The sequence below is a fragment of the Neomonachus schauinslandi genome, chromosome 15, assembly GCF_002201575.2.
Source record: "Neomonachus schauinslandi chromosome 15, ASM220157v2, whole genome shotgun sequence".
Lineage (NCBI taxonomy): Eukaryota > Metazoa > Chordata > Mammalia > Carnivora > Phocidae > Neomonachus > Neomonachus schauinslandi.
In genome coordinates, this window is record NC_058417.1 from 20,569,916 (window position 1) to 20,583,260 (window position 13,345).

General features: G+C 46.5%; 1 protein-coding gene across 2 annotated transcripts in view; it reads right to left on the reverse strand.

The window, feature by feature from the left end:
* The window catches only part of ASIC2 (acid sensing ion channel subunit 2), a 1,092,913-nt gene that overhangs the window by 57,256 nt on the left and 1,022,312 nt on the right, over window positions 1-13,345 (reverse strand). For both annotated transcript variants that reach the window (XM_021704197.1, XM_021704196.1), the window contains exon 3: window positions 9,566-9,693. In XM_021704197.1, coding sequence (XP_021559872.1) covers window positions 9,566-9,693 — 128 coding nt within the window. The remainder of the gene's footprint in view (window positions 1-9,565; window positions 9,694-13,345) is intronic.

Genomic DNA, 13,345 nt, shown 5'->3' on the forward strand with positions numbered 1-13,345 from the left:
TTTTTCTGTAACTCACTTTTCTCACCAATAAGGCTTGGAAAATATCCCCAAGGGACCTCCAGGTCTTTCTCACCATCTTTGCTGTAGGGAGGTGGGGAGTGGGGGAATGCAGATGCATAATCATCCTCCTATTGATGAATATTAATTTGTTTCCAATTATTTGCTCTCACAAACAATGCCACAGAAAAGATCTTTATCCAGGCTTCTTGGGAGTACATTTTAAAGTATTTCTATAGGACAAAAATTGCTAGATTGAAGGGGATGCATCCTTTTTTACTTGGGTGGATCCTGCCAAGTCCCCATCCACCTCCCTGGCCTAAAGGCTCTACCAGTTTATACCCTCAACGTCTGCCTGGTCTGCCCTTTGCAGGGAGGGGGTGACTTCTTTGCTGGGGTCTCCCTCTCTTTCTGCTTGTTCCTTTTACAAATCCCCTAGGCTCTCCTACAGGCTTTGGCCAAATGCCATCTTCCTGTTCTTTGCAACCCCACTGGGACCAAGGCCCCATTCTAAGGACTCTGAGTGCCATCTCAAAACATACAGCTAATAAATCAAGAACCCATGACTTTGGTTTTGGAATGATTTTTTGTTCCCCAACAGGATGTGCTGCAGGGTTTGGAGCAATCCATTAACCAGTATTGATTAAGTCTGCAACAATTTCATTCACTGATTTACAGCGTGAGGCTCTGTGCTCATTGTTTTGGAGGCTTGGCCCTCAAAGGGCATACTCTCATTGGATAGAGCAAGTTACGCAAAGAACTTGCGTTATTATGTAAATTTATATTAATTATGTTGTATCACTAGCCAACAGGCTGATAAATGTTTTAAATTCTTAAGAAAGAGAGAGAGAAATCTCAATAGGCGGGGGACCAGAGATGCTTTGGGGCTATAGAGCAGTCTAACAGATTAGGACTAAGATTTATTAGCCCACCGCGAATGATTCCTGGGTCTCTCCAGCCCTTTTGTCACAACAAAAACAAATGCGGGGACTTTATCCCTGTGCAACAGTTGTTTTCAAGAGTGAAGGAGGCGGGGGAATAAGAAAGAGATGTTTTTTCCAAGATTCTCTTCCTCTGCTTTTGTCAAGGTGTTGTGACCATCAGCAGTGCTGTTCAAATGCCTCCCCTCCTTCATTCATTAGGGTTGATATTTCTGAAAGATTTGTTTGTGATTTTCTAACATTCCCAGTTGGCAAGAATAAGATGAGATGGCTTTAAGCCTGTATATGGAAGTGTCCTCTACAGATTTTTTTTTTGCCCCTTATTAAAAAAAAAAATCAGAAACCAAAGCCTCAGTGTTCAGGGTTCAGATAGCAAGCTGCTTGAGAATCAGAAGATAACATGGTATACTGGGTAGCAGGACCCAAACAAAGAATAGTCTGATTTATTAACTTGTTTCCTGAGTAAGATAAAGTGGGTGAGTCAATAGACACATTAGAGCTTCCTTTCTTCTGCGAGGGTCCAAGGAGGAAAAAAGCCATTGAGAGATAAAAAACTGGTTTCTGATGTCAGAGCCAGGGCAGAGAGGGTCCAGAAGCAGCTAGTTCTTCCCTGATGGATGCTAGTGAGGGTGGGCACTACAGAAGGTCTAGACTTTGGACTCCAGCTGGGGCTGCAATGTCAATTTGTGCCATTTCTGGCTAATCTCTTTTCTCCATGCACCCTGTAAAGGAACATTTTCTTTTTTTAGTGTCTAGTGTTAAAGACGGTTTAATCCAGTCACATCAAATCTGGAAGCTAACAAGAGCTGAGATGGACTGTAAATTATTGAAGGCGGACTTCAGAGATCATTCTACAATATTCCATTCATCCATCCTTCCTTCTAAGAATTAAAAGAGCTGATATTTTCCTGTAAGAATTTTAAAGTATATTGGGGGCATATTACACAGACACATATAGCTTTTAGTCTGTGATTGTCTGCCTTTCTTGCTAGACTAGAAGATTCTTCTGTCTGAAAAGAATTAGGTCAGTCCTGATCTCTGTAATATCACTCATAGCTAACACAGTGCTGGGCACATATCACATATTCAATACCTGAGCGAGTCAACAGGAAATGAGCAAGGAGTGGGGCAGGAAGGCACAAGGCCTACGTGAGACAGTGTGTGGATCAGAGGGCGGCTGCCAAAGCACAGCGGCATGCAACCATTGGGAAAGGTGATAGTTGGAGGTGGGTGGTGGAATTTGGACTTTATTCTGTTTCTGGAAAGACGTCAATGGGTATCAAGCAACAAAGGAGCATGATAAATTAGGCTCTTTTCCTCTCTCATGCATTCATTTTCTCATTCCATTCAATAATTTATCAAGCATCTTCTGTATATAAAGCACCATGCAAAATGCTGGTAAAAAACAGAACAAAGAGAATTGTATTTTCAAAGAGCTCACAATCTGGTAGGGGAGAAAGTAAACAGATGATCACAATGTATAAATTTTATGCTAAAGATTCACACAGAATACTCCAGGATGGCCTTCTGGAGGAGGTAACATTTGAGCTGAATCTCGAAGGACACATATGGGTCAGGTAAGGAAAGGGCAGAAAGGGTGTTGCTGGCAAGGAGAGAGGAGAGCATGTGATACTTAGGAATAAACCCCCATGTTTTGGGGTAGCTGGTGCATTGTGTAGGAGCTTGGTGGAGCAGAGAGGTGCTGCTGAAAAAGCAGGCAGGGGCTAGAGCAAAAAGGGCCATGGGGAGACTCCCAGGCTTCATCCGGCAATGAGGACGGGAGATGCTCAGATTTGTACTTTACAAAGATCATGTTGATGCAGAAAATGGATTGCAGAGGGGCTGGATGGGCAGAAGGTAGACCACTGAGGCAGCTGTTCTTGTCCAGGTGCGGAATCACAAAGGACTGAATTAATGTAGTGTCTGGGGTGAGGTATAATAATAGCTAACTTCTACTGAGCACTTACTGTAAACCAAGAAGTGTTCTACATGAAAGCATTGACTCAGTCCTCTGAGATAGGAACAGTCATTCCCATTTTCCAGATGAGAAGAATGAGGCTCTAAAGTCACCCTTTAGAGAGTGCATATGTGTACTCAAACCACTCATAAGGTTGCAAGACTTAGGTGGACCAGCAGTGTTGTGGTGCTGGTGGGGGATGGGGAAGAGGATGCTTTCCATTTAGACTGACGATTTGAGATGCCCATGGGACTCTGTAGGGAGGGGTTCAGCAGCATCTGGGCTGGGAGTAGCGATTTGAGAGTCATGGTCAAGGGCGAGAGCATTCAAGGAGACTGCAGATTGGGAGAGGCCAGAAACAACATCTTGGAACGTCCATTGTTGTAGGGTGAACAGAGAAAGAACTGCTCATGATGGGGACTGAGAAGGAAATCAGGCCAAAGAAAAGAGTGTCTCAGGAGGGCATGATCAACAGTATACCCGCCACAGAGAAACCAGGTAGGGTAATGACTGAGGAGTGGGGAGTGTCTTTATCAACAAAGACGGGCTATGGCCACACAGATTTCATAGGTCACCTTGATGAAGAACTTTTTTTTTTAAGATTTTATTTATTTGACTGAAAGAGTGAGAGACCACAAGGAGAGGGAGAGGGAGAAACAGGCTCCCCGCCAAGCAGGGAGCCCGACGCGGGGCTCAATCCCAGGACCCTGAGACCATGACCTGAGCTGAAGGCAGATGCTTAAACATATGAGCCACCCAGACACCCGGAAGAACAGTTTCAATTGAGTGCTAGAGGTGGGCTGGGAAGTATGAGGGAAGTGAGGAAAGAGAGACAAGTCTCCAGAATGGTTTGGAGGCTCTTAATTAGGGAAGGAAGGAGCAGGAGAGGCAGGAAGGCAGGAAGGCAAAAGGGAGGCAGGGTAGAGTGATTTTATCTTCTTACAAGGCTTGAGCATATTTTTATGTGGGCTTATTTTGGGATTCCCCCAACAGAGCTGAGATACTGGCTCATCCTAGCCAATGAACATGCTTTCTCCCCCGCCCCCGCCATCACCTCCACCTTGAAAAAAGCAAGCGCTCATTGTATAGGAAAAAGTGGCGAAAAACTGACTATCGACAAAACCATGTGGAGATCTGGAAGAATTTCTATTTTAGAGGCTGAGTGGTAAAAACTGGTTAAGTAGCTATGCTAGTAAATGCTTAGTTTGTTCTTATTTTACCTCTTTATGAGAGACAATGTACCCTTTCATCATGGAGGGTTTGGCCATACAGCAGTCCATCTCACCTCCTGGCACTTCCCTGGTGCTTTCTGGAGCAGAACTGGATGCTGCCATATTTATGTGCTCCAGTTTGGCAGTTTGGAAGTTGCTGAAGGCATGTGTAACATGTTCTCTCTTCTGCTTTGAAAAAAACAAATGGGCAAACCTTCATTTCTAATGAGGTCCATGAAGCAGATATTACAGACCATGGATCTGGCTGTCAGATTGACAAATGAGTCTTCTCTAGAGAGTCAGGAAGTTGTATTTGGAAGCTTGAACGGAGCTGTCAAGAACAGATGGGGGCACCCCACCCAACAGCTGAGACTGTTTACTTGGGGTGGGGTAGGGGATACTATTTTTGTGAGCCATGGTAGAATTCCTTCCAACTTTTGGAAGGGTTGCCAAACTGCACTAAAGGCAAAGGCTTAAGCTTCTGGTGGAGCCAGCTCAGCCCACACATCCCGCCAATGACTTAATTCGGTCCAGCAGGACCCAAACATTTGTATCTGCCGTTATTTAGAGCCCCAAACAGGCTAGTGGGCAGCTGCTCAAGGTAGGGTATGGTGTAATGATGGGCATTCTCATGGTACTTTGGATACAGCCCAAGTGAGGAACCAACACAGAGTCCAGGGTTTGGGATTGGAACACTTCTCATTCCCAGTGGCCAAAGAACAAGAGGTAGTGAAAGGGGTCCTTAGTGAAAATGGGATACCTCCGGCCAGTGATTTTCCAACCCTGGCAACCCAAGGCATTTCTGAGACCTCAAAATATAGACCCAGGGCCGTGATTGCCAGGAAATTTTCTGAACAATGGGACCAGTGGCCAACTGACTACCCAGCATCTACAGATTCATTCTCAGCCCTACCCAGAGGTATGAGCAAAATGGCTGAATTTGAATATTTAGAAAAGGAGAATCAACAAGAATCCCTCTTGGAACAGGGCATGAGAGATGATGAAAGTCTTCGGATATCAAATCGCAACTGGGAGTTCCATCAGGATGAGCAATCACCTTAAATTAGGGCAAAGATTCTGACTGGTGATGTCAACATTAAAGACATTCTTGGGCTTTTACCACACAAATGTCCTAGCTTTGCCCTTCCACTACTATCCACAAACGCACGTAATTCTCCCCAAATACCAGAGCTCTGTCTTGACCCTCTCATCTGTTGTTTCCACTCTCATGTACACAGATTGTTTCCAACCCTGAACAATTTCATGAGCTTTTGGTATGATTAAGGTCTCTAAGTGTGTAGCCAGAATGATAGATATCACCATCTATCACAGGTTGGCTTAGCCTCAGGGAGAAAGGGGCCTCAGGGCTCGTTTGCATGGGAGTTTTGGCAGGGGTGGGAGGGGGGAAGCAGGGAGAGCATAAGCATTTGAGTGCTATTTGAACAGAGGGTGCAGATTTGCGCATCTGAGTTCACTCACCCTTTGAAGAATGCGCTTTTACTGAGCTCACATATAAGCAAAGCACTGGTTGTATAGAATTCGAGAGAATTAGTCCTTTTGCTCTCAAGGAGCTCCCAGTCTGTGGTGAGACAAGAGCTGATGGAGGCTAAAGAAATCAGTTCTTTTAAGGTAGGTGTAAAGATCAGTGCTGTGCAAGGGGAGATAAGTCCTACAAGGAGACTTTTGTTTCTCTTGGGGGTGGGACAAAATTGCCAAAAAACCCACTGCGTTCTGTGAGTGCTCCAAGGCTGGGAGCAGGTCTTGCTGATCTTCATTTTCCTAGCACAAGAAGTGCTCAGTGGGTATTTGTTGAAGGAATAAATGAATGAACAGAGAGTTGAATGGAGGAACTAGCTGCTTCTTAGGGGTGGAAGAAAGTTTTCTTAAAGACCACCATCTTTAAACAACGTTTGGAAGTATGACTAAGCCTTTGCCAAGCAGATAACACAAGGAAGGGATTCTGGGCAGAAGGAACAGTGGGAGAAAATGCACAAAGCAGGCATCAAAGAACAGGGAATGTCTGGCTGAAGTCCGATGCATGTTGGTTACCCACAGGAGAGAGGGCTCAGGCCTGGTTGAACAGAGCCTCGGAAGCCATTCTTAAGGGTTAAGACTTTGCAAATTATGGGAAGTGCTAGGCAGGGGTACTATTGAGGAATATGCTCAGGACCTCTCTTCTAAAGTTTAAAAAATATTATTTACCTGTGACTGCGGGGCTGTTAATGCTGGAAGCCCTCTGAGGTCATCTAACCCAGCCCTTCCATTCCATGCATGGGAAACCCCATGGCGCAGGGAGGGAAGCAAATTGTCCGAGGTCTCATGGCACAGTTAGGAATAGACTCCAGGTCTCTGGAGTCTGGTTTCCTCTCCACAGAGAGATCTGGGCTTGAGGCTGAGCCTTGCTCTCCCCCTATAGTGCAACCTTAAGCTATTTACCTAACTGCAGTTTTGTCATCTGGAACATGGAGATAACACCATTACCTTTTTGGGTTTGCTCTGGGGGGTTAAATGAAATAATGCATGTCAAGTGTCTCAGTTGCTTGATGCCTGGCAAGTGGTGTGTGTTCAGTTGGAAGTGACTGGTATTATTCCTCCCTTCTTGGGTCTGTCTCCACTCCAGTGTGTCATCCCGTTGCTTGTCTCTGGTGGTGGTGGTGGTCCTGGAATCCTGCAGCACTCCCGGAATCCTGCAGCACTCCCACCGTAGCTAGGCTCATCAAAGGAGCATTTCTCAGGCTGTCCTGTAAGTCAGGGGCATATCCTGGCTTCATAGGAATTAGGGCAAATACTGATTTTAAGAACAGTCATCTTCAGTCGGTTTACAGAGCAATAGTGTGCTCTTTTAGAATAAAAAAATGAAAAGATATTGAAGGAGGTACGTATACACCTGGCACGGGTGGAGTGATTTTTACCATGCAAATTCACAAAGGGATTCACGGTAGTGGTCCTTTAAATCACCAGTTCCTCTTTGTGCTCTCACTCAGGAGTCAATTTCTCTGACATGATTCACTCCAACTGTCCAGGAAAGGGCCTCCTGCTCCCATAGTCTTGTCATACCTGGCCTCTCGCAAGATTCCCTTGAGTTTTGAGCTGAAGCAGCCAAATCCTGGAAGAGGGACACTGTAGCCAAGGCAGACTGTGGGAGGCGCCATGATTTTATATGACACTGAGGAAGAAATAGCACTGCTAATTTTAGCTATAAGATGTCATCTATTGAGAAACAAATCCTGATTTCAGAAATGTTAAAAATGTGAAAAAATATACAGGTGACACTTGAACAAGACAGGTGTGTGCACTTACATGAGGAATTTTTTTTTGATAAATATAGTACAATGTGGTAAATGTATTTTTCTTCTCCCTAAGATTTTCTTAACATTTTCTTTGTTCTAGCTTACTTTATTGTAAGACTATGGTATATAATCCAAAGAACATACAAAATATGTGTTAATTGACTCTGTTATTGGTAAAGCTTCTGGTCAACAGTAGGCTATTATTAATTCAGTTTCTGGGGAGTCAAAACCCCTAATTGACTTAGGTGCTCCTGAGCCCCCACGTTGTTCAAAAGTCAGCTGTACTTCTTGGAATCACTGAAATGCAGTGTTTGAGAAACAGGATCAGCTGGATACTAATGGCAGAATGAGAATACACAAATGGGACCAATCCCCAAGTTTTATTTGGCTTCACATTATTTTTGAGAGGGGAAAGACAATACTAATTTGTAAGCTCTGCGGGATAGACCCTGGGTCTCTTTTGTTCATCACTGCAGCTCCACGACCTTGTTCATCGTTGGGTTTCAAAAACTACTTGCTGAATGAATAAAAAAGAGCCACATTTTAAAACATGTGGAAAACCCAGAAAAGAAAATCATTCAAAATTCCCCTACAGTGGGTATTTTGGCTTATTTCCTTTGAGTCTTATTTCTTATGAATATGTTCTTTTATATACATGGAAACATAATTTATTATTAGATTTAGCTCTGGGATGTGTTTTTGTATTTCTCTATTAATATGAATGAAATGAATTGAGATGGTACGGAAATGCTTTGAAGAGTTGTAAAATGTTTAACCAGATATCTTATTAGTTATAATACTCCTAACAAGGCTGCTCTGAATGAGGCTGATTTTCTGAGAACACACTTCAAAGCAAACAATAAATTTCTTCTCTGAAGCCTGAATGGGCTGTTCTGCATCATGCTCACCGTGGGGAGTCCCTCAGTTTCCTTTTGGGAGGAAAAAGAGACTCAATTATTCTTAGAAGTCCTGAGCTCCAGCTTCCCACTCAGTCCAGAAATTTCTTTAGTGTCGCTCATGGAGGGTAAGTCCCTGCCTGAGAAAACTCAAGACTGTCAAAAGAATTTACTATCTGCTCCAGACAACACCTAAAAATATGGCTTCCATCCCCTTGTATTTGTGGGCAGATAGGAGCCTAACTCTGACAAGTTCCAGTTAGCAAAACCAAGGTGGGTTTCTCATGGACCAGTCCCCCCTTCCTGCTTTCTGCCATTTTTCACATCCATGACTCCACTCCAGGCCCTTCTGTTCCCCTCCCTTCCCCTCATGTTTCCATTAAGATGCCCAGCCACCTCTGTGAAAATGGAAGTTGAATTCCATTCATGCTGAACCCTTGTTCCTACTGCAAGGGTATATTTTTGATTAAAATCTGTCCTTGTCACTTTAACGAGGGTCTTGCTATGCTTGCCATTGGTGGTACTCAAAAGCCCATGAGGCTAATAATTGCTTGGGTTCTGGGCTCACTAGTGCTCCCTGTCTGTCTACATGCCTTGACTTGTTAATCTGTGTTCTCGTCCTTCTTGACTCAAATCCTCAGCCCTGAACTTGGCTACCTGCCATCTGCTTCATGACCTCCTTTTTTGTCCTTAAAGATGAGGTTTTTCTGGCTGTGCCACTTGTTCCCCACCTGGCACACCCTTACATGTTCATTTTTGATCTCCCCACCAGCCTCATCCTCTGGGGTCTGTAGAGGCCAGCCAGCATGCCAGCCTCTTCTGCCACTGCTTCAAAGCCAACATCACACCCACTATGTGTTGCAGTGGAGGCTGATCTTGGCCCTCAGCAAGTATCCAGGCATTAAGTACAGGGGACAGTTTGGGAGGCCCACAGTACCAATGCTTTCCCATAAATTCAGAAAGTTCTAGAACACCCCCAACACAGGTTCTGGAAAAAACACTCACCCAATTCGGTGAAAAAGAAAAGAAGCTGGGCTTCTCTTACACCCAATTTTAGGAACTGACAGGTGGTATGGGAGAATTGTGTTAGAGAGTTTAGCTGATACCCTTCTCCAGTTTCTAGGTGAGGCCCTGTCCCAAGCCCAGCCCCACTCAGGCCTCTTGAGTGGACTCAGAGCCTTCCAAAATTGGGAGTCCCATTTCCCCTCCTCATGCCTCTGCAGGTGGCTGGCATAGGTCCAGGACCACTGGTCCAGGGAGCCCAGGAACTTACCCTCTGCTCCTGGGTGGCCACGAAAGTCTGGAACCCTGGAGCCACCCCAAAGCCCAGTTCTTGGATGAAAGGTGGCTCAGACTGACTGTGGATCTGAACCTTCACTCCTGCTTCAAATGTCGTTTCCTCTGAAAGGACAAAGACAGAGCCATGGGTCAGCGACAGCAGATGCTCACAGACTCCTGGGATTGAGGGGCAACATCATGGCCTGCAAAGGTATCCACATACTTATCTCTGGAAACTATTAAGATGTCACTTTGCATGGCAGAAGGGACATCGCAGATGGGATTAAGGTAGGGACTTGGAGATGGGGAGGTTATCCTGAATTATCCCCACAGCCCAATGTCATCACAAGGGTCCTCGTGGGAGGGAGGCAGGAGGGGCAGAGTCAGAGAGAGAATGGAAGAAAGCTTGGTTGCTGGATTTGGACATGGAAGGAGGAGCCACAAGCCAGGGGATGCAGGCAACTGCTAGTCACTGGACAAGGCAGGGGGATGGACTTTCCCTCCGGAGCTTCCCCAAGGAACGCAGCCCTGCCAGCACCTAGATTTTAGCCCTGTGAGACCAAGATTTGGACTTCTGGCCTCCAGAACTATAACAGAATAAACTTTTGTTGTTTGAAGCCACTGTTTGTAATATCTGTTACAGTAGCTCTCAGAAGCTAATGGGATTAGGAACTGAGTCAAGCTAGTGAATACTAGCATCTCTCCTAGGCCATGAGTTGAGGTTGAGGAGATCAAGAGGGGACGAGACCATGGATGACACAGCAGTAGAAATGAAAATAGAGGACATGCTTGTAAGCTAAGATGCCCAGGGCCCCTTGGAGGTGTAGGAGATGGGCAACCAGAAGAGAAGCTTCTGCTTCTTTCACTTGGCAGAGAAATGGACCTTGGCAGTGGGAGGTAGCAAAAGTGATGGAAGGTGATGGCATGGCAGAGCCTGGTTCATCCTAAACGTTCACAATTGGAGACGAATGCACCTGTGGGATATATGAGCCTTTCCTGGGTCTCCTTTGTCTTACTCTTTCCAAACAGCCTGCAGAGGGAGCTTTCCAGCATGCAAAAACTGCACAACTCTCTCCCATGCTGATAAGGAGCCTCCTTAACCTGCCCCTGTTTGTTTCCAGCCTTGCTCAGGGCGCCTCCTGCTTCATGATGCCAGGTGGTCCAACCCTCTCGGGCTGCCTAGATTGGTTGTTACTGGTCTCTGCTCTGCATGGATGCACATGCTTTTCCTTCTGCCTGGAATGCCTTTCAGCCTTGTCCACCTGACCTATCTCCTTACTCGTCACTGAAGATTCAGCTCCCAACCCCACCCAAAGCAAACCCGTCTCTAGCTCTGTTCTATTCTTTACATATGCCTGATGAAGCCTCTGCCACACCAGGCGCTAATCCTTTATCTGACAGCCTCGTCCACCAGGCTGGAGTATCCTTAGGCAAGTTCTGGGCTGTGTCCCTGGATCTCAAAGTCCTGCACAGGTCCAGGCCATATAGCAGGCACTCAGGCAACAACGCCCTCTGAGTGAATAAGGGATTAGTGACTCAAACCTCAGTTCTTAATGGACAAGGCCAATCTAAAGTCAAAATCAAGGTGTGTTCTCAAAGAAAGGAATGGGGAGAGGATGGGTAAAAGCAGGAAAGGGGGAAGATGGAGTGGGGGAGAAATAGAGGTTGAGGTCAGGGAGGGAGGGAGGTTTTAGCACCGGACCATAGTCGGGATGAACACTGCCAGGAAGGAAGGGCTGGGGCCAGGAACAGGAATGGGCAAGGACCACAGACAGCTGGGTGGCCAGTGACAGAGGCAGGGGAAGGGAGTCAGAGCTGGGTGAGAATTCCAAGGTAGGGGTACATGGACCAAAGGGCTCAGTAGGTACACAGGGAAGAGCAGGAAGGATAGGCAGGGGTTCCAGAGTCCAGACTTGGAGGCCAGTGGCTGACATGGCATTTAGGGAGAGGAGACCCTCAGCCAGGGATCCTTTTATAAGGTGTTAGAGGAATGGGAGATGATCCCAGGCAATCCACAAACACACTCCCTTCCCTCCAGTGGTCAAGCATTCTGCTAGGTTTTAACCCAGATTGTCCGTGTGCAGCCTGTTGCCAGAATGTCCCGGGATGCCTGTGGTTTGGGGCCCGTCTCTCTTGTGGATGGTGAAGGCCGCGGAGAAGAGAGCTCCCCTTATTCCTCCCAGTGCCGCACAGGTGCATCGGGGAAGGGGACTGCGGGAGATGGAAGATGGGTGGGAAGGGGAGGGGTGAACCTGCCCAGGGGAGGGGTTGAGGAGAGGTCAGGAGCCTGAAGAACAGGTTCGGATTGGGAAGGAGCAAGAGTGGCGTGATGCTGGGATCACAGGGATGCTCATGCTTGGATGAACTGAAGGCATGTTCAGTGAGCTGTGGGGGGTGGAATGGGAAAGATGCCAAAACTTGTTTTCTGGAGCTCTCTGAAGCTGTGTGCCTGCTATATAACTGAGCTTAAGAGACCTGAGAGTCAGTAAGACACCAGGAACTCCGTATGTGATTTCGATGAGCTTTCCAGTTTGAGAACCTCTTAGTTACCTGATCTGAGCCTTTGGCTCTAGCCAAATCTCTGGAAATGCAGATGCCTGGGCTACAGGTTATCTGAGGCCACATGCATGTGGGCAAGTAGCGATCTAGTCCAGAGAGGGGAAGTGACTTGACCAATGTCACACAGCAAGTCAAGCATAGAGTAGGGGCTGGAAGTTATTAGGTCCCCTAACTTCCAATTCATTCCCCACTCTTTGGCAGCTGTGAGTCTCCCCAGGTTCTGGTTGGACACAGGGAAATGCCAGCACCGCATACTGCCTGTCCACGTCGCAGGACTCTGGGGGTCTCTCCCGCCGAGATGCAGGTGGGCTGCACATAAAACCACATCACCAGCAAATATAACAATAACTAATTGGGACCACCGATGCAATTTTTGGCGTCCCAGCGCAAAATGTAAATGTGGGGCCCCTTATTAAAAAATTATTATGAATTTCTCATCCTTCTTGATGAGATTAGCTTGCCACAGCAGAGCTAATTAAACCAAGAGTGTGGCCCTTCGGAGCACAGGGACCTGTGTGACCGCACGGGTTGCGCATCAAAGGAGCCAGCCCTGACAATAACCCAGACTGACGTGGACATATTTCTTCCTAGCCTCATATTCCCCTCACCACCAAATGATTCAACAATGAGCTGCTTCAGAGTGTGGGCCGCCAGTGCAGTGAAGTATTTGTTTACACTTCATGAACACCAGGATTCAAAGCCCCTGAGAGAGAGCGCGAGAGAGCACAGAGAAAGGGAAAGTTATTACATACACAGTGTTAGGAGCCCTTCCTTGTTAATTGGGACCAAACACGAAAGAAAATGTTGGATCAGGAGGAAGGCTGTAAGGTGCGTCCAACCTGCAGAGGCCAGAATACCCTAGCCCTTTTCAAGAGCACAGCCGTGGCCAGCTCAAGGTGAAGTCTACTTGTAGAGCGTTTTCTGTGAGTGCAGAAAGCGCTTGGAACTGCGGGAGGAGATGGGTGAGCCATGGGCAGAATGCATAATGGGGCCGGGAAAGTACATCGCAATAAAAGAAGCTTAAATCTTTAATCTTTGCAAATTACAGGAAACATGCCGAGGAAATAAACACGGGGGAAATAGGAAGGGAAGATTTACTGAAAAGCCGGAGGAATTTTCTAGGCTAAGGCAGGGATGTGTTGATACAGAGCTATCTGTGTTGGCTGAAGCTGACTTTGTAACAGTGGCTAGGATAGCTAGCTGGAGGGGAGAGGGT